General features: G+C 44.0%; 1 protein-coding gene across 9 annotated transcripts in view; it reads right to left on the bottom strand.

Annotated features, from left to right (window-relative positions):
* LOC147350951 (ATP-binding cassette sub-family A member 10-like) overlaps positions 1 to 20,796 on the bottom strand; it is a 54,540-nt gene extending 33,744 nt beyond the window's left edge. For 8 of the 9 annotated variants that reach the window (XM_086355883.1, XM_086355878.1, XM_086355886.1 and 5 more), the window contains exons 1-15: positions 20,611 to 20,796; positions 18,576 to 18,677; positions 15,722 to 15,929; positions 13,219 to 13,383; positions 12,776 to 12,879; positions 9,924 to 10,150; positions 9,214 to 9,355; positions 8,396 to 8,581; positions 7,160 to 7,307; positions 4,701 to 4,869; positions 2,772 to 2,830; positions 1,614 to 1,724; positions 1,076 to 1,251; positions 756 to 875; positions 377 to 515 (exon numbers count right to left, since the gene is read on the bottom strand). In XM_086355883.1, coding sequence (XP_086212009.1) covers positions 377 to 515; positions 756 to 875; positions 1,076 to 1,251; positions 1,614 to 1,724; positions 2,772 to 2,830; positions 4,701 to 4,869; positions 7,160 to 7,307; positions 8,396 to 8,581; positions 9,214 to 9,355; positions 9,924 to 10,150; positions 12,776 to 12,879; positions 13,219 to 13,383; positions 15,722 to 15,929; positions 18,576 to 18,671 — 2,050 coding nt within the window. In that variant the 5' untranslated portion in view covers positions 18,672 to 18,677; positions 20,611 to 20,796. The remainder of the gene's footprint in view (positions 1 to 376; positions 516 to 755; positions 876 to 1,075; positions 1,252 to 1,613; positions 1,725 to 2,771; positions 2,831 to 4,700; positions 4,870 to 7,159; positions 7,308 to 8,395; positions 8,582 to 9,213; positions 9,356 to 9,923; positions 10,151 to 12,775; positions 12,880 to 13,218; positions 13,384 to 15,721; positions 15,930 to 18,575; positions 18,678 to 20,610) is intronic. The other variant, XM_086355881.1, reaches the window with a different exon arrangement.
* Between the last annotated feature and the right edge of the window lie 2,691 nt (positions 20,797 to 23,487).

The following is a 23,487-nucleotide window of genomic DNA, read 5'->3' on the forward strand; positions in this document are numbered from 1 at the left end:
GTTCTTGCCTGGAGAATCCCATGGAGAGAGGAGCCTGGCGGGCTACAGTCCATGGGGCTGCAAAGAGTCGGACACGACTGAACCGACTTAGCATGCACACACACACATAAAAAGTAACACTGGCATTTCAAATTTTTAAAAATATGCACTTGTGATTAATATAAACAGCCCAGAAAGTTACAGACAGGAGGATACATAAAGCGTGAGTCTGAGAACTCACGGGGGTCAGAATGCCTGGACGCCAAGTGCCACTTTCAGATGCCCTTTCTCAGATGCACGGCAAATGAGACTCTCTTCTTTCCAACAGACGTTAGAGAGAATCTCTCTCGTATTCAGCCCTTGAATACCGAGTCAGTATAAAGAACCCAAGACTCACCAGCCAGGATGTCAGCCTCGTCCATGAACTGCGTACTAAAAAGGATCGTGTGGTTAGTTTTCCGCTCCTTCAGGAAGTTCCACACGAGGTGCCTTGAGAAAGGATCCAGTCCAGCAGTTGGCTCGTCCAGGAGCAAAACCTGCAGTGGAGAGCACGCGAAAGCACCTTCTGTTTAGAGAGAGGCTCTTCCGAAAACAACACGGAACCCAGTATGACATCTGCGTTCAAACAGAGTCCTTCATCGGATCCCTAACAGGCTCGCGTGGCCCTTTATTATAAATTTACTCTCACGTTTGGCAACTAAAGTGCAGTCTGGACTTTAACAATCATTTTACATCCTTCAATCCAGATTCAACTCAAAGATATTTTTATCTCTTACCTGAGGATCTCCTAAAATGGCAATCCCAAATGTGAGTTTTCTCTTCTGTCCACCACTTAACTCTTTAGCGATGACATCTTGAATATTGTGCATGTCTAATTCCATCATAATGCCTTTTACCTATCAAAAAAACTACATTAATAGAAAACATTTTACCCGAAGCAGTCTTAATTTGCTAATAGTTAGAAGGAATTTATTCTAGAACTTCATTGATTAAGTTTTATTTATGAAAGAGTAAAGTAATAGTTGAACAAAAGTATGATCAGGAGCAAACTAAGTAAATTATTTCCAAAGTCATCAATTCTAATATGTTCATCTACCTCTTGTTCCACTTCTTTCGGTGGAATCCCTTTTATTTTAGCAAATAGCCTGAGGTTTTCTCTCACAGTAAGAAAATCGAAGTAGATATTAAATTGTGGACAAAATCCAGTGTAATTTCTGATTTCTTCCATGTTTATTATTTCAGAGAGTTGGGTGTTGTAAATAGTGGCAGATCCTATGGATAAAAAAATGTAAGTCTTTAACACCAGGATATTAACTCTATGCAGAGTGATAATATAGGATATTCACTGAAGAAACTCCCATTTTATAGCTATGTAATTAATACATTGAAAAGATGCAGATTATTCTTGACATAAATACCACTGTCCAAAGCAATGCAAAATATACACGGAATGACAAATAATAGTGAAAAAGAGATACAAGCATTTTAGTTTACGTAAACACGAAATAAATATTTCCCATTTTAAATGGCTCAACTTTGCAAAAAGCCTCTTTCTGAGAAACGTTTTTCTTTCACATAACCAGACTGAGGAAGCTGTTCAGCAGCCACCTTGGTTTGTAACATTCTCTTCTCACCTTCAGTGCAAGCAGACCAGCCGCCAAGGATGCTCAGCAGCGAGGATTTGCCAGCTCCGCTGTGGCCAAGAATCGCCGTGAGCTGGCCTTCATAGACGTCAAGACATATGCCTGTTTCCGGATAAAATCTGAAGGTTAGACTTTGGATAATACTCCAATGAAGTGGGCCTTAAAGAAAACAACACTGAAACAGTAAAGTGTGCCTCCGCACTCCATTGCATTTCACTGTATTTTAATATGACGTTTACAATTATATATCTACTTGTGTCTATTTATGAAGACAAAGCCTCACTTCCTCTGAAGAAATTAGATCAAGACTGGAAATATAAATCCCCACTTTCCTCCCTACCACAAATACTTTGAATGTCAAAGGATATATACAGTTAATATTAGAGAACATAGCCACAGATATGAGGACAAAAACAGAGGAAGCAGAGTATGTATTAATACTTCCTGGACAAAGGCAAGTCTCCATTTCTACTAGAAAGCAGTCTCACTGAGGGTCCCAGAGCCAGATACAGAGACAAAGGAGTGGCGTATGCTGTTTACTCTATCTTAGCAGGCAAGGGGGTCGGTAAGGACAGGGTGCTCAAGCTTCCCTGGCACCAGTCAGCTTCTGACCCATATCCCAAGTGTGGGCGTGGTCTCAGAGAGGGCTGCTGGGATCCAGCCCGTGTCACAGGCATCTTCATACACGCATGCTTATGACTTGACAGTGTTTTAACATTTGAGAAATTATCTAACTCCACTGGGAAGCAGCAAAGAGTTCTATAAGCATCCCAGAATTGTTGAGACTCTCTGAAAATGTAAATCGTGGGGTTAAATTGTGAGAGAATCAAAAATAAAGCAAAGCACAGCCCAAAACAGATGATGAAAAGCCCTATGAAAATATTAACACCAACAAATCTGGTGATGCTCCAAGCTAGCGTCAAAGATTACACACTTGCATATTTAGTACAATCCCATTTCTTAAACTGTCTCATCCATACACAGAAAAATATGCATTAGTGATTATGCCTCACAGTAGAAATTAAAAAAAAAAAACCTTTCCTTTTATCTATATTCATTCTCTAATTTTCCATTATGACTATTTGTATTTTCAAGAAATGAAAAACATTTAAAATTAGAAACATCAAAATAAGGAGTTGTTCTCTTTACCTTGCAATGCTTCTACTTTTTCAGGTTTTCCTTTATATTCTTTTCTAAGATTTCTGATTCTGAAAGAAGATTGAAGACTATGAGGTGATTACAGTTTCTGATGACGCAGATGACGCCACCGGCCAACACTACCGCTCATGATTGACCGTAACCTTCCCCACAGGAGGGATTTATTGTCGGAGTTCTCAGGAGCACGGGGTGACACCGGTTGAGCGAGGGGGTGGAGGTGGGACCCGCTTCCCACAAACTGGTAAGAGGATCCATCCTAACGGGAAGAGGAGGGCAAAAGCCCCTGCCGGGCCCAAAGGAGATTTCCACGGGCATTTCATGCCTTCCAGCTGCGTTAGCAAATGAAGGGGAGCTACTGTTGGAAGAAAGCCAGGAAGAAGCCAAGGAGGGGGAGCAGTGGAGAGAGGCTTCCTCTCTCTTGATTATTCAATGGTTCTTCTCTTCCTCGGGCAAATTTATCGAAATAAAAGTGGCTTCTGCCCTGTGTTTCATTTGTTTTCCCCACCTTCATTCCCAGCATAAGACACAGAGCCTGGGACTCCACCACGCTTCTGAAGCCATTCTCAATGAAGTTACCCATGAGGTCCTAAGTAGCGCATCCAGCGGTCACTTTTCAGCCCTTGTTTCATAAACCTCATCACGGACTTGACAATTGCAAACCCTCGTCCTCTTGTCCTTAGCTCTGTTCACTTCTGGTTTCCATCTCGATCTCAATATTCTTCTGGGCATACCTTATGGACTCCTTAAATTGGACTCTATACCGACCAGCTATTTTTCTTATTCTTAGATCGTTACCATACAGTATCAGCCCCTCTTCCTGCTTCCTCTCTTACCAAAAATTCTCATTCTCAAGTCTGTGTCTTTAGATCTTTCTTCAAAGCTTCAGATTTATGAACTCAGCCTTCTATTATATATCTGTACATGGATATCAAACCCGCATGGATAATAAATTGACATGTACACACTTCCTTTTATGTAACAGACATATTGCTTAATTATCTCACTGACTCAAGAAGAAGCCACTGTACTATGGAATTACATCACACATTTCTTGGGAAGAAGTGAGGCTTGGAGAGCTCAGAGTTTACCAGAAAGTCATGGAGCCACTAATTAAGAAGAAGTCTTTCAGGATGAAACCAAAAATATCTGAAAGAAAGGAACTTCCAAAAACACATCATCGACTAATGCAGATTCACGTTGATGTATGGCAAAACCCATCACAATATGATAAACTAATTATACTCTAATTAAAAAAAATTTTAAAAAGAATGAAAGCACATCATCCCGAATGGATAAAGAAGTGGTGGTACATACATACAATGGAATATCACTCAGCTGTAAGGAATGCATTTGAGGCAGCTCTAATGAGGTAGACGAATCTAGAGCCTATTATACAAAGTGAAGTAAGTTAGAAAGAGGAAGACAAATATTGCATGTTAACGCATATATGTGGAATCTAGAAGGATGGCACTGATGAGCCCATCTGCAGGACAGCAACAGAGACACAGATGCAGAGAACAGACTTGTGGCCCCACTGGGGGAAGGAAGGGGTGGGGCAGATGGAGAGAGTGGCTCTGACCACACACAGGATCCTATGTAGAACAGACGGATAGCCAGCGGGGATTTGCTGCATGACTTGGAGCTCAACCTGCTGGTCTGTGACACCCTAGAAGGGTGGGATGGCGTGCGAGGTGGGAGGGAGGTTCAGGAGTGGGGGACGTGTGTGCCTGTGGCTGATTCACACTGATGTATGGCAGAGACCAACACACCATTGTAAAGCAGTTATCCTGCAATTACAAATAAATAAATCTTTAAAAACCACATCATCCACAACAGTGGACTTGTGGTCGTCCTTGTGGCAAGTTAATTTATCACACTTTTACCTAAATGTGTACAAAGTCACATAAACTGTTAAGTCACCTTATGGCTTCTTTTCCGTGGAACTCTGGAGACACTGGCTCGAAAGAATCATCACAGGAGAGCTCAGAATTCATTTCATTCCCAAAGACTTCATGGTGAGTGTTTTTGTGTTGCGACCAAAAGGAAGACTTCAGGAAAAACAGTGGTGAATGCCGCTGGCCATTTTCATCTGAGCCATAAAGACATGATTCCATGTTGAGTCAAGCAAACAGCATCAGTGAAGAACTACACCTGTCATAGTGTAGCTTGATGGCAATTTCTTCTACACATTAATGACTTCTATTCATTTTTTCCAGTTTTATTGAGAAATAATTGACATACATAATTATATAAGTTTAGGGAGTACAGCATAATGGTTTGATTCACAAACAGTGTGAAATGATGGCCACAATAGGTTCAGCTAACATCCTTCATCTCATAGAGATAGGATGAAAGAAGGAAAAAAAATTTTTTTCCTTGTGATGAGAACTCAGGATTTATGCTCTTCACAGCTTTTCTACATATCACACAGCATGTTCCCTACAGTCATCATGCTGTGCGTGGATACTACTTATTTATAACTGGAATTTTGTACTTCTTGACTGCCTTCCTCCAGTTTTCCCTGCATATAGCTCCATTTTGCTATTTTTGTTGTTTAGTCACTAAGTCATGTCTAAATCTTTATGACCCCAATGGACTGCAGCCCACCAGGCTCCTCTTTCCATGGGACTTCCCAGGTAAGAACACTGGAGTGAGATGACATTTCTGGCTCCAGGGGATCGTCCTGACCCAGGGATCGAACCTGCATCTCCTGCGTGGGCAGGTGGATTCTTTACCACTGAGCCACCAGTGAAGTTCATACCTCCATATACCCCTGTATATGAATGGTAGAATCAATTAAAATATTTGACATTTAAATGAACTTATATTCTAATAAAGAAACGGGAATATAGGGCAACAGTTAAAAGCAAGGGCAGCTCTGGATCTAAAGCATCAGAAAAAATAAAATGAGATGGAACTTTAATGATATATCCACGGAACATGAATTTACTGGTGACAAGAAGAGGAAATTCAATAGGCTTTTCCAGAGACCATAGGAGAACCAAAGCAGCACAGAGCGTCTGCGTGTCATGCCCTGTCGCAAGCCAGCACTGTGAGCAGACACAGGGGCCACGCCAGGACAGGGACTGATGTGGGGGAGACGCACACGGAGCTGCGTGCAGGAAAGAAAGACGCTGGGGACGTGGAGGAAACATAAGGGAAAAGCAGAGCTGGAAAACGGGTCTTTGCAGAGAGAGACAGAAAGGAGGGAGCGATGAGCCTTCAGAAACTCAATGTGGGCAAGAGGAGAGGCTCAAGGATGAACCTGCGCCGAGAACAGCTAGAGGTGAGCCGGCCAGAAAGGGGAGCTGCGCTGTGCAAAAGCAACGGGAAAAGCGGGGAAACGAAAACTGGGAAATACACGCATCTTCACGTGAATTCATTTCATTCGGAGAAGAAAGGCATAGTAATTATGAACGCGTGGAGGACTTAATAAGAAAGAACAGAAATGCTACCTATTAAAATAGGAATTAAATTCTAGATGGAAGTATTGGAGAAAAATTTTTTTCATACAGTTAAACTGTTTGGGCCACCAAGGGGTTTCCCTGGAGGCTCAGACAGTAAAGAATCGGCCTGCAGTGCAGGAGACCTGGGTTCGATCCCTGCGTCGGGAAGATCCCCCGGAGGAGGAAATGGTAACCCACTCCAGTACTCTTGCCTGAAGAATCCCATGGACAGAGGAGCCTGGTGGGCTACAGTCCACAGGGTCACAAAACTGTCAGACGCGACTGAGCACACACACCAAGGGAATACAGGTATATTAGTTCCTGGGGTTATGTGTGTAGACTACACTTGCGTTTTATAATAATTATTTAAAAGTTGGTTGTAGAGTTTATTATTTTATTTGTAGAACATTATATAAAGCATTCCCGTTAGACTGATTTTTTTTTCACAAAAGGGAGAAGAAGTTATCCATTAACTTTGCACTGTAAATGTTAGTATTTTGAGATGCAGAAGAACAAGTTTACTAGAGGCAAATATTAGCAGGAGTGATGTGATGAGCTATCTTATCTTACGGCTGTGAACTCAAGTGCTAAGAAGCAGTGTTCTCTAATGGTTGATTTAGGTGTCTCCTTTCCTCTCCTGTTAACACACACACACACACACACACACACACACACACACACACACTCCTTACTTCTTACTTTTATAAAAGATATAAACCAACAGAAATGCAAGTGGTTTTTCATTAAAATGTCTCAACAAAATAGTTCCATTCAGATCATTAAACAGTGAGATGAAAATGAGGAAATTCTACTGTTTTGCATGTTTTTCCTTTCCTCTGCAATCAGAAATGCTTTTAAAATGACAGGTCAACAACCTTTCAAGACACAGAATTACTTTAAATTCAACTCTAATCACATCACACTATTACTTACCAGGCAAAATGTGCTCAAAATATAATGTTAATGTCAAATAGAGCAGAGTGTCAAATGCCAGAAGGAAGAAGATCACTATCATTGTGTATGACTCCCCAGAGGGATCAGGGAATACAACACCACTCACGTGATACTCTTGATGCGAAATCTGAGACCACAAAGAATAAAATACAGTCAAAGTTAGACACACTGATAAAACTGAAGGTCTTTTAATGATGCTGCATAGGCAACTACAATTTTAATTTTAATATTCTTTTTCCTTAAAAAATGCTTCGTGAAGTTCTGAGTAGCAATGTTGCTTTTGACAAATAAAATTATTGTCACCGAGTGGGAAATGCTCTAAGAGAAGGTAGGACAATTGAAGAACCGAAACTTAATTGATTCATTAATCAGAAATCTTCAGGAAGGGGATTTAGAGAAGTGGGAAAGCAAACAAAAATAATTTATTCTGGGAAGAGAAACCCAGAGATGGCAGGGAAGTGAGAGGCCATTTGAAGGAAGTATGAAAATCCCAAGTGTTCATATGTTGCAGATGTGTTAAAACACTAGGTAAGTACTGAAGACTTGAAGAGGTTGATTTTAAGGGTAATAAAGATAAAACAGATCACAAATACCATAGCTAAGCTTCACAGCGCATTGTTCTAGCCTCATACGTAAATAACAGCACAATTCCCTGTGAGCTCGATTCCAACATCCTGACTTTGCAGACGAGCAATGAAAAACTGCAGAAGCCTGGTGACCCGGCCGAGGTGACTCAGCAGGAAGTGACAGAACTGAGCCTAATTCCTGGTGCCTGGCCCTGAGCCCAGCTCAGATCCTGAGCAGTTATTTTTCTCATTTAAATTTCCCAAGAGTTGACAAATGATCTGTCTGATAACTCTGATAAGATCTTTTTTAAAGATTTTTTTTGGATGTGGACCATTTTCAAATTCTTTATTGAACTCATTACAATATTCCTTAAGTTTTATGCTTTCTTTTTGCTTTTCTTTTTTTGGCCGAGAGGCCTGTGGGATCCGAGCTCCCCGACCAGGGATGGAACCTGCACCCCCTGCGTTGGAAGGTGAAGTCTTAACCACTGGGTCGCCAGGGAAGTCCCGATAATATTTTTTATTTAACTTTTCAATAGCATAATTTCTTAAGATTCAGGGTGATTGATCATTAAGCTTGAGGAAGTACCAAACTGTCTCAATAATGCTGAAACTCTAATAAATAGTCACTAGATGGCTGTGCTCTTACCTGAGCCACCCCAGCAGTGAAGGCAAAAGGGCTAAACAGACATAAAGCCCATCCCAGTGATGACGGGATCTGTCTGTACAACGCGGTGAAGCCCAGACAGCCCCAAAACACAGTGAAGAGAGAGCCAACCACGCCAGTCAGGATGGGCCTCTTTATCAGCACGCAGAGGAGGAAAGCCAGTGCTATCTGAAGGAAGAAAGAAAAGTTCCAGAAGGTATATTATTTCCCTCTGAGAATCATGAATAGCAATATTCACTCGTTCATCACGTGAACAAAAACTTTCTCAAAAACATACAGAAACCAGAGTACAAAATGAGAAGCTCTAGGCTACCAATACTTTGAAGAAATATGGCTGCTGCTGCTAAGTCGCTTCAGTCGTGTCCGACTCTGTGCAACCCCACAGATGGCAGCCCACCAGGTTCCCCCATCCCTGGGATTCTCCAGGCAAGAACACTGGAGTGGGTTGCCATTTCCTTCTCCAATGCATGAGAGTGAAAAGTGAAAGTGAAGTCGCTCAGTCGTGTCCAACTCCTAGTGACCCCATGGACTGCAGCCCACCAGGCTCCCCTGTCCCTGGGATTCTCCAGGCAAGAACACTGGAGTGGGGTGCCATTTCCTTCTCCAATGCATGAGAGTGAAAAGTGAAAGTGAAGTCGCTCAGTTGTGTCTGACTCCTAGCAGATCCCATGGACTGCAGCCCACCAGGCTCCTCTGTCCCTGGGATTCTCCAGGCAAGAACACTGGAGTGGGGTGCCATTTACTGGCTCACATACCTGAGACTTGAAGTAGGATGAGAAATGCATATTTTGCCAACTCACCAAAGACAGGCCGTACAGGGTGAAAAGCGAGACCAGCACCACGAAGCCAGTAAGGATAACCATTTGGAATAATTTTATGACCAGAGTCATGAAAATGGACACAACAAAGACGAAGCCAGCATACATCAATGCCCAGGAGAGCCTACGGTAGAAGCAGAGAATTAATTCAGAACGTCGCACGTCCGGAAACACGCGAGAGGCGGTATATGAGAGTTCAGGGTGCACACTCCGGGAACGAACAGACTGGAGTCAAGTTTATTATCGACGTGTGGCTCTGTGCACTCTAGTGGTGTGATCAGGGGCAAGCCTCTTTTCTCACTCCGTCTGTAAAATGGGATTAATTGTGTTAACTATCTCATATGGTTGTTTTGAGGATTCAATGAAATAATGCCCATGAAGACTTTTGCCTAGCACTTATTAAAATTATCTTAACAAACACAAAATGAATGTTAAAATTAACATTGTCACTGTCGTTCAGTCACTAGGTCGTGTCTGACTCTGCAACCCCGTGGACTGCAGCACGCCAGGCTCCTCTGTCCTCCACCATCTCCCCGAGTTTGCTCAGCCTCATGTCCTTTGAGTCAGCGCTTCTATCCAACCATCTCATCCTCTGTCACCCTCTTCTCCGTTTGCCTTCAATCTTTCCCAGCATCAGGGTCCTTTCCAATGAGTTCCCCCAGGTATTAATGTGGGATACACAGTTAACTCACCAAAATGCTGACTGTTGAAGACCCATGGCTGTCATCAGCTTCTTAAATTTTTTTCGTTCCTTTGTAATGTTTAATGATGCAACATACACAAAAGGGGAGAAATAAACAATACAAATAAAAATGAACCATTCGTTTATACTTTCTCCCTTAGAAATGAAAGGGGGTGTCCTCATATTTATTCCAACAACTGATATCAACTCTTCCATCACAGAATGATTCGTTGTGACCTAAATTGGGATGTTAACAAACAAATGCATTAGGTTAACTATAGAAGAAATAGACTAGAAAACCACATTTATTGTTTTTTTCATTTTCATACAGAAGAATTTATATATTTCTAGCAGCTTAAACAACAGATTGGTTCCAAATAGGAAAAGGAGTACGTCAAGGCTGTATATTGTCACCCTGCTTATTTAACTTATATGCAGAGTACATCATGAGAAACGCTGGGCTGGAAAAACCACAAGCTGGAATCAAGATTGCCGGGAGAAATATCAATAACCTCAGATATGCAGATGACACCACCCTTATGGCAGAAAGTGAAGAGGAACTAAAAAGCCTCTTGATGAAAGTGAAAGAGGAGAGTGAAAATGTTGGCTTAAGACTCAACATTCAGAAAACGAAGATCATGGCATCTGGTCCCATCACTTCATGGCAAATAGATGGGGAAACAGTGGTAACAGTGTCAGACTTTATTTTTTTGGGCTCCAAAATCACTGCAGATGGTGACTGCAGCCATGAAATTAAAAGACGCTTACTCTTTGGAAGAAAAGTTATGACCAACCTAGATAGCATATTGAAAAGCAGAGACATTACTTTGCCAACAAAGGTCCATTTAGTCAAGGCTATGGTTTTTCCAGTGGTCATGTATAGATGTGAGAGTTGGACTGTGAAGAAGGCTGAGCGCCAAAGAATTGATGCTTTTGAACTGTGGTGTTGGAGAAGACTCTTGAGAGTCCCTTGGACTGCAAGGAGATCCAACCAGTCCATTCTGAAGGAGATCAGCCCTGGGATTTCTTTGGAAGGAATGATGCTAAAGCTGAAACTCCAGTACTTTGGCCACCTCATGCGAAGAGTTGACTCATTGGAGAAGACTCTGATGCTGGGAGGGATTGGGGGCAGGAGGAGAAGGGGACGACAGAGGATGAGATGGCTGGATGGCATCACTGACTCGATGGACATGAGTCTGGGTGAACTCCGGGAGTTGGTGATGGACAGGGAGGTCTGGCGTGCAGCAATTCATGGGGTCGCAAAGAGTCGGACACGACTGAGCGACTGAACTGAACTGAGCAGCTTAAAATAGTGAGATAGAGGTGGAGGGAGGAAGTTGAGGCTGGATACATAAATGACTCTCACAGTTCAGGCAAGAGATGACCATGACCTGAATAAACGCTGGTGGCAGAACTGAAGAGAGGTAAGTAGAGCTGAGCTTACAGTTAACAGGGCTGGATGAGAGAGAAGATGTAATGTTGACGCAGAGGATGTGGTCTCTGATAACTCCTCAGTTAAGTGACTGGCTTTGGCATTCCCTGGAGATAGAGAAAGGGCTTCCCAGGTGACTCGGTGGGTAAAGAATCCACCTGCCAACGCAGGTTCAATCCCTGGGTCAGGAAGATGGCAACCCATTCTGGCCTGGAGAATCCCCATGGACAGAGGAGCCTGGTGGGCTACGGTCCACGGGGTCTCAAAGAGTTGGACATGACTGAGCACGCATGCATGAGATGGAGAAAATTTTTTAAAGACTGGGTCACGTTTAGAGAAAAACACCCACATTCAGTTTGGAACATACAAATCTGAATTGTTTATAGGGCGTCAAAGTAAGTAGTCAGCTACTCAGGACTACAGTGGAGCAGACCTTGTCCATCAGCTGTGTTTGTAAATAGTTTCACATGTAGTCACGCACATTGGTTTATGAGTGCTTCCACATTAAAAATGGAAAGTTGAGTATTTGCAACAGAAACTGTTTGGCCCCCAGACCACAGAATACTTGCTCTCTGGTCCTTTAAAGGACAAGTTTACTGGTCAACAGTTAAAGCAGGGTTCCTACAGTTATCAGCATGTAAACTGTAAATAAGTGTACGGTAAAGGATGAGACCGTGTAGAGAAAGTATGGAGAAAAATGCCTTGACTAGAACCTGTAGAACCACAGATGGAAAGAGGTGGGAGTGTAACGATGGATAAGATTGCAGGAAGACCGAGAATTGCTAGAAAAATGAAGGAAAACCAGGTGAATGCTGTGATGTTTAGTTAAAAGACCAAGTAAGACAAGGAAGGAAAATGTCACGTGTTAATGACATGAGCGTTGTTACTGACCTCAGAAAAATCATTTTGGTGGCATGGTGGGAATAGAAATTTTATTGAGCTGAGTTGAGCTCAAAGGAAGCCAATGCTTTCAAGAAGTAAAGATGTTAAGGGGAAAGACGGTGTTTGTTTGAGGAGGAACTGTGAATGGGAGAAGGTCTTGATGAGAAGGAAAGAAATTGATCATTGTAAGTACTGAAGAGAAGAATGCTGTTGAAAAGGGGAAGCTGAAGAAAGAGGTCGTGGACGGGAACGCCCATTGCGCAAGGCTCCTGATGCAGTGCGCAAGGATCGTGTTTCCAGCCCTGGCGCTGAGGAAGGACTGGGCGGAGAGAGGGGGCGGCGGAGGGCGCGGGCGCGGGCGCCGGGCGGCGGTTCCGCACCGTTCGTGCTGGGAAGCGGGAGGCTGTGCGCTCCCTCTGCTTCCCTCTGCTCGGGGAAGAAAACGGAGCAGCCTCTCCTGAGAGGGCAGGATGGAGGAGGGGGCAGGCACGAAACGCGGGGCAGAAGTACAGAAGATTTCAAACAGGTCTAGGAGGCTGGGCACTTACTTCTATAATTGCAGCATTAATTGCAGTTTGAAAAGCCACAAACCCGTTTTTCCAGTATATTGACAAGAGACAGAAAGCTTCATCACGGAGAGCCCAACAGTGGTCTTTAAAGAAGAAAAACATGCACATCATTACGCAATGGGAATCAATGAACGGAATGAAAACATTAACCCCGGTTCTAAAGTGAACTATCTGAGTGTCCGCTCAAAGTCCATGACGACCAAATGCAGAGCATTTTTAAAGCAAAGCAGCAACAAAGGAGCACCGCCATCACATGGCTGACAAAGTAGTGAGATTCCTCCTGTAAGGAAAACATCCTGAAGTTCAGAAATGAAAAGCACAGTGCTTCTTTTCTTGACTTTATTAACGTTTCCATCAGGCATTTCCCATAGAGGATTGGACAACGCAGCAAAGAACATTTCAGTCAGTTCTCAGGCACTTACCTGAGTACTCGAAGTGCTCTCTTAAAATCGGGACCCTGTGTCCCCAGCTGAACTTCAGCCGGTATGAGAAAGTGTCATTGAACACAATTCCCACCATCTCAGAGTCGTTTCTTGGGCGTACTCTGTCCATGGCGTCTTCATTAGGGATCCCAAGGATTGTTCTTCCTGCCAGGTGTGAAAAATATGACTGATTAGATGAACTTTATTACTAGAGGACACAAGACCAGTAGCAGTCGCTTAGGTTTCCCATACAATTATTGATGCCATGGGTGCGTGTGTGCTCAGCCTCTTCAGTCGCCTCCGACTCTTTGTGACTCCATGGACTGCAGCCTGCCAGGCTTCTCTGTCCATGGGGTTCTCCAGGCAAGGATACCGGAGAGGGTGGCCATGCCCTCCTCCAGGGCATCTTCCCAACCCAGGTCTCCTGCATTTCCTTCTGAGCCACTGGGGTAGCCCACTGGTGCCATATATTATGGTATCACCAAGTAGGTACCTCTAAGTTAAGGGCTGAAAGTCTTTCCTGTTGTTTAAGGCTCAATGTAAATACGTGAGAAGATGTGAATGATATGCCACTGATTCTGAACCCCAGAGGTTTGGGCTGCATGGGACCCCTCATATGTGCGTTTTTCCCAGAAGTAAATGCTGCATTACTGCACTCTCCAGGCACTGGTGGAATGTGAGGTTGCAGAACCCTGAATGGAGGGAGCTCAGATGCTGAGGAAACACAGATACAGGGGCCAACCAGGAATTACTCGGGTCTTCAACTTCCTGAAGAGTAGGTTCCTCTAGCCCCGCAGAGGTTCAGGGGTCAACCACATTCTTTTTAAAAAAGCAGTTGTGTGTGTGTGTGCAGTTGTATCTGACTCTTTGAGACCCCACAGACCGTAACCCACCAGGCTCCTTCATCTACTGTATTTTCCAAGCAAGAGCTGTCCTGGCTTGCTGTGGGGTTTAGGGATGTCTGGGAGCATCAGCATCTGGGCCCATTTCTTTATCTAAGGATTCGCTTCCCTAACGTTGTGGCTCGGAGGCTGGTGCCTTCACAGTGCTGTTGCTCAGACTGCCCTCCAGGACTTGAATCTGGAGCAGAACCAAAACATCGCCTGGTCCTCACTTATGTAGAGTGGGGCCTGGGTCAGGGTAAATCAGATTACTGTGTCCACTGAGGGGAAAAAGCATCTGGTCTCTTTCACCTTAGCATCTTTAAATCTGAGAGTGCTAGCTGAGGGCAAAGAGCCTAGAGTTAAGGGTGCCTGGACACAACTCCTCTGCCGCTTGTTAAAATCTTAGCTGAGCAACTTGGAATCCTGCTTCCTCTATATGCAAAGTAGTTCCCAATAATTTAGCATAGTCATAATCCCCATTGAAGTGAAGAAAAGCTGAATTTGTGCACCTGTGTGCACGCATGCCTACATATGTGACCGTGTGTGTATGTGTGTACATATTATCCTAGAAAGATACACACAAATTTTTAGAGGAGAAAATGGTGGCTTGAATGAAGGCAAAAGCTTTCATTGTTTGCTTCAGACAAGTTTGTACTGATTAACTGGCTGTTACTTTGGCAATTAAAATAATTTTAAAATTAAAAGTACTTTAAATAACCAGTAGAAATGCTTCAGAATTTGGTGGGGTTTTTCTCTGCCAAGATTATAAGCAGATTTCTATCATATGAAGATAGTACGCCAGAAGTAATAAACAGCACACAAAGAATCAGAGTACAAAATCAGAGGTAAAGTTAGAACCCACCCAGGCTCTCTGGAGTCAAGGACACTATCTTAAGAATTAAGCTCATACAACATTTATAATGAATGAGTTCACCATATTAAAAAACAGAGATGTTACTTTGCCAACAAAGGTCTATATAGTCAAAGCTATGGTTTTTCCAGTAGTCATGTACAGATGTGAGAGCTGGACCATAAAGAAGGCTGAGCACCAAAGGATTGATGCTTTTGAACTGTGGTGTTGGAGAAGACTCTTGAGAGTCCTTTGGATAACAAGTAAATCAAACTGGTCAATCCAAAAGGAAGTCAACCCTGAATATTCACGGGAAGGACTGATGCTGAAGCTGAAGCTCCAATACTTTGGCCACCTGATGCAGAGAGCTGACTCATTGGAAAAGACCCTGGTGCTGGGAAAGATTGAAGGCGGGAGGAGAAGGGGGCAACAGAGGATGAGATGGTTGGAAGGCATCACTGGACATAAGTTTGAGCGAGCTCTGGGAGATGGTGAAGGGCATGAAAGCCTAGTGTGCTGCAGTCCATAAGGTTGCAGAGTCAGACATGACAGCGTCTGAAGAAGAACAACAAAATCTATGTTCCTTTGAGACCTACCCTTACTTGGAGCTTCACGCCAAGCCCTCCACCCCATGTGAAATGAGGATCCTGCCCCAGTTGAAAACCACTGACTCACAGGCTGGGTAAATAAACTCAACTTGCAAAACAGACTTAAAATTTAATGCAAATAGGTTGCATGATAATGAAGCCTGGGCCACGGAACAACACACCTTTCATAAAGGCAGCTGCAGCCACCTTATCCATGATGCTCTGGGTCACGTTAGTGACGGGGGTATAGGCCACCAGCACCAGGTCGGAGTCATTAAACTCGTCCACGCGTCCCAGGACCTGAGGCGGCTGTTCCAGGAAATGAGTAGCTCTGAAGAGTTCCGCAAAGAGGCAGAGAGCGAGCCCCAGGAACAGCACCATGGCCCACTCCTGCAGCGCACAAGAGAAAGGGGCTGAGTCATCACGGGCGCTCAGACAGTGAGGGACAGGTGAGCACGCTTTAGACGGAGGCATCACCGAGCTCGGCTTCACTTCACTCGCCCACGTTCTGCCTTTCTCAGCTACCAGCCGTCTGTTAAGCAGACCACCATTTCGCTTGAGGACAGCCTGACCCAGGGAGCTCAGCCCGGGGCCCTGTGACACCCGAGGGCACGGGAGGGGCGGGAGGAGGGAGGCAGGCGGGAGGGGACGCGTGTGTACCCAAGGCCGATTCATGTCAATGTGCGGCAGAAAAACGCACACGACACTGTAGGGCAACTATCCTTCAAATGAAAACAAATTAAAAATAAAACAAGCTACGAGGATATATTGTACAACACGGGGAATATAGCGAATATTTTATAACAAGTGGAGTGTTACAGTTGTGAATCACTACACTGGACCCCTGTAATAACTTATGTAATATTGTACAGCAACTATACACCAATTAAAAAAAAAACCTTTTAATCTCCAAAAAAGCTTTGAGGTATGTAGCAAATATGGCATGGATTTATCTCCAAAGATAGCTTTGAGATAATACCAAGTATGTCCATTAATCTTAACCTAGAATCATAGCCCCCTCATATACTCCCGGTTATTCACCCTCATATGAATAAAATATAAGTACACAGCATCCCATAAGAGATACTTTTGTCAAAGGGTTTAACCTGAAGTTAAAAATCTATTTTTTAAGGTAAATACTGTTTATGAGAAATGCAGATGGCTGTAAATCAGCCATGTCCGACTCTTTGCAACCCCGTGGACTGTAGCCCGCCAGGCTCCTCTGTCCGTGGGCATTCTCCAGGCAAGAATACTGGAGTGGGCTGCCATTCCCTTCTCTAGGGGATCTCCCCCACCCAGGGATTGAACCCGGGTCTCCTGCATTACAGGCGAATTCTTTACCACTGAGCCACCAGGGAAGCCCTTACTGTAAATTCACTATACTTGAATAAACGTTTTTTAATTAAAAAAGTTAAAAAATAAAAAAAGGAATGGAAATGGTAAAGAAATGAGTTAAATGACAGCATGAAGAAGCGCCAGGCAAACGCACAACACGGGTATTTCACAGGAGGACAGTGTTGGGCTCCCTGGTTTGAGCAAACCAACGTTAAGAGACATTCCGGGGAGTTCTCCAGGGTTCAGTGGCTGAGGCTCCGTGCGTCTCCTCAGGGGCCAGGTGCTATGTCCCACTTTGATTCCAGAGGCCACACAGTCAAAAAAATGTTTTATGAGATATTTTAGAGGAAATTTTAGGAAACTGAATATCGACATGGAATTAGATGACTATATGCAATTACCTCAAACTTTCTGAAGCGCACTTGCGGTTATGAAGGAGCCTGTCCTTAATTTTCGTGGATGCTAGCGGAAGCCTCAGCGGTCGTGTCATATGTGTTAAGAGAGGAGCTGAGGGAGATGAAGAGATGAAGCCACAATGGCAGATGCTAACAGGTGTCAAACCCAGGCTGTAGATGAACCGGACGGGAAGTGAGTTCACTGGGCCAGTAATCCTACGTTTGAGATTTTAAACATTTTTGTAAGCTTTTTAAAAATTGACTTGGACGATCACTGTAAGGGTTACCCTTTATCAACACAGCAACTAAAATATTAGAACTGAATGCTTCAAGAGCTAAGGATGACCTGTGTGCTTCAATAAAAAATAAAACATTTAAATAAAAAAATTTAAAAATAGAAAAAAAAAAAAGAACTGCTGTTTTTCAGCAGAACATAGTTTCTGTGTGGTCAAGGCAGCTCCAGGTGTATTTCGTGAGAACATACAGCAAAGATCCTCATCTCGACGGCCTTGACCTTGTACTAGAAACTGAACAGAGGGCCAAGACGCTGACAGCCAGGGACCTGGCTCCCTGAAACTACTCCACGTTTGCAAAAGCATAATCTTCAAAAGAAATCCCCCAGAGTTCCCAAATTTTTGCTCGAAAACAATTTCCCCAGTCCTATGAATTGACAAGGGCCTCCCTGGTGGCTCAGTGGTAAAGAATCTGCCTGCCAGTGCAGGAGAGGCAGGAGACCCATTTAGATCCCTGGGTCAGGAAGATCCCCTGGAGGAGGGCATGGCAGCCCATCCCAGTCTTCTTGCCTGGAGAATCCCATGGACAGAGGAGCCTGGTGGGCTACAGTCCACCGGGTTGCAGAGTCGGACAGAACTTCGTAATGAAACAAAAACAATTCACAGAATCTTGTCAAAACATCCCCAGTAGAGTGCTATGGTTCACCTGTTTAAAATCTACTTCATTTTGCTTCCCCCCGTCCCCCAACCCTTTTTTCTTACACTAAAGTTGGCCTGGGGTAAATCAGGATAACTCCACAAGATTCAAGTGGATTATTTACATGGTGAATGGCTAGTTATGTTCAATAAAAAGTTATCTACTTTGCTTTTTAGGAGCAAACATATGCGCCTGCGCCTTTTGCCATAAATATTATCCTATTGTGCAACATTTGCAAAACATTACCTCGGGAACTCCAAATCAACTAGCCCACAGAATTTATGAACATAAAAAGGCAATAAAAATGGCATAATATGAAATGACAGATTTTCATTCACTAAATATGGAAAGATATATATTTCTTTGTGAACCATACCAACGCGCTCTCTTTTTTCATTCTCCATTTTCTAAGGAAATTCTTGTGCAGGAGGGCCCAAGTTTGTTGACACACGCTCCTCTCTTTTTTAATCATTTCGTCCTGTTCATCAACAGAGAAGACAAAATCAATATTACACAGCAATAGGCTGTGTAAGAAAAAGGGCAAAAAAAAAAAAAAAAAAAACAGTTAAAGCAAAGCTCCTGAACACACAGTCCCAGGTGCCCTGGCTGAAGGCCTCGTTTGGCATTACTGTTAACACACATGCAGTTTTTTAAAGAGTATAAAGTGGTAACGAATGTAAAATGTCCTGCCAGCTGACCTTTCTCTGAAGGCTCGATGGTTATGAACGAGGTAAGGGCTGTGGTGTGGGAGCTCTTTTCCTTTTTGTCTCAAAAGCAAATTTTCCTGCCACATCCTGACTTTGCAACAATCTAAAGCAAATAACTAACACAACATTGTAAATCAAGTGTACTCCAATAAAAATAAATTAAATCAGAGAATAGATGTTAGCAATGTAAGACCCTGATGCTGGGAAAGATTGAAGGCAGGAGGAGAAGGGGGCGACAGAGGATGAGAAGATGGTTGGACGGCATCACTGACTCAGTGGATATGAGTTTGAGTAAACTCCGGGAGAGTGAAGGACAGGGAAGCCTGGTGTGCTGCAGTCCATGGGGTCACAAAGAGTCGGACATGATTTAGTGACTGAACAACAACAAAGTTTAGAATCCAAAACACACTTGCCCTTGACTTAGTACTTTTTAAAAATGCATAACAGGAATAAAACCTCCTCCAGTTTTCTGTCCACTGGAGATCTGCACTTTGAAAGGCACGCTTTTGGAGGCTGATGTGATGACATCTAGTGGTAAAGACAGAGGATGAGATGGTTGGACGGCATCACCGTCTTGATGGACATGAGTCTGAGTAAACTCCGGGAGTTGGAGATGGACAGGGAGGCCTGGTGTGCTGCGATTCATGGGGTCGCAAAGAGTCAGACACGACTGAGCTACTGAACTGAACTGAACTGACTGAGTGGTAAAGAATCTGCCTGCAAACGCAGAAGACATAGAGGCATGGGTTCAATCCCCAGGTGGGGAATAATCCCTTAGAGGAGAAAAGGGCAACCCACTCCAGTGTCCTTGCCTGGAGCATCCCATGGCAGAGGAGCCTGGTGGGCTGCAGTCCATGGGGTCGCACAGAGTCAGACACGACTGAGCCCACACACACAGGAAACCAAGGGGAATCACTGTACAGTCCTTCTCAGGAACCCAGAGCACATTTCTACTCTTGAAACTCACAGGTCCCCCTTTAGGACTTAAGTCTGTCAGACACACAGCCCGAAACCAAAAGCCTCGGCTAGTGAGTGCAACTCGCTGCTGATGTGTAGACCACCACACGTGTCAGAGGGATCTCCTGTGTTTTCAGTTTAAAATGCCAGAGGTGAGCATTTGGTAGCACAGCTCTGGTGACTTCAATGCACTCGAATAAATGCTGATGCTACATACAAACTGCAGTGTTTATAGAACTTGCTGGATTTCCTTTTCTTGATAAAAGGAAAAGGTAAAGCTACCAAATGCCAAAATAATCTCTAAATTCTAACTCGAGAAAGTTTCTAAGGGAAAACATTCATCTTCATGAAAAGAAAATAGAAAAAACCACGAGGAGAAGCAGCCTGTCCTGCTGCATGCATAGTCCCGAGAAACAAAACTCTGCAGGTTCTCAAACGGCCAAGCAGACAAGTCAAACCCGACACAGAAAAAGAATACTCTTTACACACGTTTCTGGATCTACCTTCCACTTCACTATCACACTACAAGACCATTTTACCGAGTTGAGAAAATGAAACTCCTCATCAGGTCCACCACAGAAAACAGAATGATTTAGAAATATCACAACTATATAATACTCTTAACCATGTCAATCCAGATGCTTGCCACTGATTCTGCCCTTTGTACCTCATTGCCTTACGTGGAACGAAAGGTAAAAACAAATTCAGCTTACTGTCAGGAAAGTAAGAGGAAGAACTAAGACGCACCTTTGATGCCCTGGTTTCTTTCTGTCCAGGAGAGTTTAAAGAATCCTTCAAGAGCTTTCCTTAAAGCTGTCTTCATTCAGTCTGGCTTCTGCAAACAGGCCATGGTCTGTATGGAAAGCGCCTGCCAGATACATTCTCTACTTGGGAAGCTGCTTTCCTCCTGAGTCTTTCCTCCCGTCCAACTGTGCCACAGGGAGGCTGCAGCCACGGACCGTGCCCAAGGCTGTCACGTGTGCTTGCTTATTGCTCTATCTTTCTGGCATAGGCAAAACAGCAATCAGATTCCAAAAGGGATTTTTAAAAACCCGGGCCTGAGTAAGTCTCTATTAACTCTGAATGATTAAAACTTAGAGAGCCAACACAGAAGAGAACAGATTTAAAAGAAGGGAAGTTGAACGGAGGCTGTGAGAATGATCTCAGAAATGAGAGTAACTTATACAGGAAAAACGTGAGCAAAGACTTTCCTGCACGGCAGCTAAGTGGTGTTTGCTGCGGGCCGGTTCCTATGGGCCAGGAAGTATGCACGAGTATGCAAGCGTGCTCGGTCGTGTCTGACTCTTTTCGACTCCACAGACTGTGGAGCCCATCAGGCTCCTCTGTCCATGGGATTCTCCAGGCAAGAAGAGTGGAGTGGGTTGCCATTTCCTCCTTCAGGGGATCTTCCTGACCCAGGGACTGACCCCTTATCTCCTATGTCTCCTGCACGGGCAGGTGGATTCTTTACCACTGCATCCCCTGGGAAGCTGCTAGAAAGTACGCTAAGGGTTTGCAATGAATTATTTCATTTATACTGAAAGCAAACCTGTGTGTTGGGTAGGATATTTTCACACATGTCACAGATTAGAAACAGGAGACTCAAAGGTGACATTATTTGCAGATGTTCAAATAAAAGCTAGTAAATTCAAATAATTTAGAGTAGATGGGCAGAATGGTTATTTTTTTAAGCTACAAAAATATTGGACATTCTCAGAATTGTAAATAAACCCCTGTTTATCAACCCTGAAAATATCCTTTCACAATTTTAACTGTAATTAGCACATTTCTTGGGGATGTGTACACAAAAACCACTCACAAAAGTGAAGGACAGAGAGAGGGTGGGGCGCTCAGACTATTGGAGCTGTTACCGTTCTTCATTAAGATTATGGAAATAAGGACTTCCCTGGTGGTGCTGTGGCTAAGACTCCACACTCCCTGTGCAGGAGGCCTGGTCAGGGAACTAGATCCTGCATGCCCCAACTAACATCTGGCACAGTCAAAGGACATTTTTTAAAAAAAAAAAGAGTATGGAAATAAACATTTTATTTGACTTTCATTGCACCCCTCCCTGTCGTCAGTCACACTTCTCTCCTTTTTTCCCCACTCGTTCTTTGCTGGAAGTACAAGTCCATGAACTAGAAAACACCAAATATTTAACCTGGTTCCAATCCCAGACATGAATGACAAAATTTTAATGGATGGGAAAAACAACTGAAGTCGTGTCATAATAGACACACGCTTTCTTGGTAACCTACACTGAAAGGGTAATGCATCCATCTCCATAATTTTAAGGTCTGTGGTCTCCAATATGGTGCAGTGAAGTGCTTACAGGGTTAGGTGTTTTGAGACCTGCATTTCTGTCACGCACAGGTGCTTGCCTTGGACAGGTGACGTTTATAAGAGGCTCCGACGTTTTCTGTGTCCAGCTTCTCTGCCTTGGTAACAGTGCAGCTCTACTACGGGGTCACAATTCCGAAATCTGCCAAACTGGGGTTTATGGGTAACCGTGCTATGTGATATCAACCCAGCCCTCATCACCCCACTTCTCATAGATCCATTTTTTATATTTCTTTTTAAAATTGAAATATAGTTGATTCACAATATCATGCTAGTTCCAGGTACACAACAATGGGATTTGATTATCTCTATTTTCTAAGATTCTTTTACCTTATAGGTTATTACAAGATATTGAATACAGTTCCTATGCTATACAGTAGGTGGTTGCTGTTATTTATTTTATATACAGTGGTGTGCATCTGTTTATCCCACACTCCTGATTTATCCCGCCCCCATTCTCTCTCCCACTGGATAAACACAGGTTTGTTCTCTATGTCTGTGCATCTGTTTAGTGAGTTTTGTATATGGATTCATGGGAATCATTTTTCAGATTCCACATGTAAGGGACATCATGTAATATTTGTCTTTCTCTGACTTACTTCACCAAGTACAATTATCTCCAGGTTCATCCATGTTACTGCAAATGGCAATATTTCATTCTTTTTTATGGCTGAGTAATATCCTCCCCCACACACACGTATATACACACACACATATTTCACATCTTCCTCAGCCCTTTGTCTGCTGATGGCCCTTCGGGTTTTTCCCAGCCCTTGATGACTACAGAGCTGTAATGAGCGCTGTAGATAGAGCTGTAATGAACGTGGGGTGCATGTGTCCTCTGAGATTACAGTTTTCTGCAAATACGCCCCTGGGCTTCCCAGGTGCCGCGAGTGGTGGTCAAGGAGGGAGAGGGAAGAGAGGCAGGTGGGGTCCCTGCGTGGGGAAGGGCCGCTGGAACAGGTAACCCACTCCTGCATTCCTGCCTCGGAAACCCCGTGGACAGAGGGACCCAGCAGTCCACAGCGTCTGGAAGAGCTGGACACGACTGCGCGCACGCGCACAGGGCGAGCGTGTTTGGCCCCTCCATGCTGGCCCCCCAGCAGCACCAGGTGACAGGCCCACGCAGGAGGCTGCCTCTCCTGGCCTCTTTCTAATCTCCCCTGTCCTCCTCTCTCTGGCCCTGAGCGCTGGTCTGCACCTTTGCTCTGGGGTCCACCCAAGGTCCCCTGGAAAGCGCCCCGCCCTGCCCCAAACTCAAGCCGGAGACCCGAACTCATCAGG

Source organism: Bos grunniens, chromosome 19 (assembly GCF_055505025.1).
Source record: "Bos grunniens cultivar Pamir isolate PY7600 chromosome 19, Bosgru_T2T1.0, whole genome shotgun sequence".
NCBI classification, from domain to species: Eukaryota; Metazoa; Chordata; class Mammalia; order Artiodactyla; family Bovidae; genus Bos; species Bos grunniens.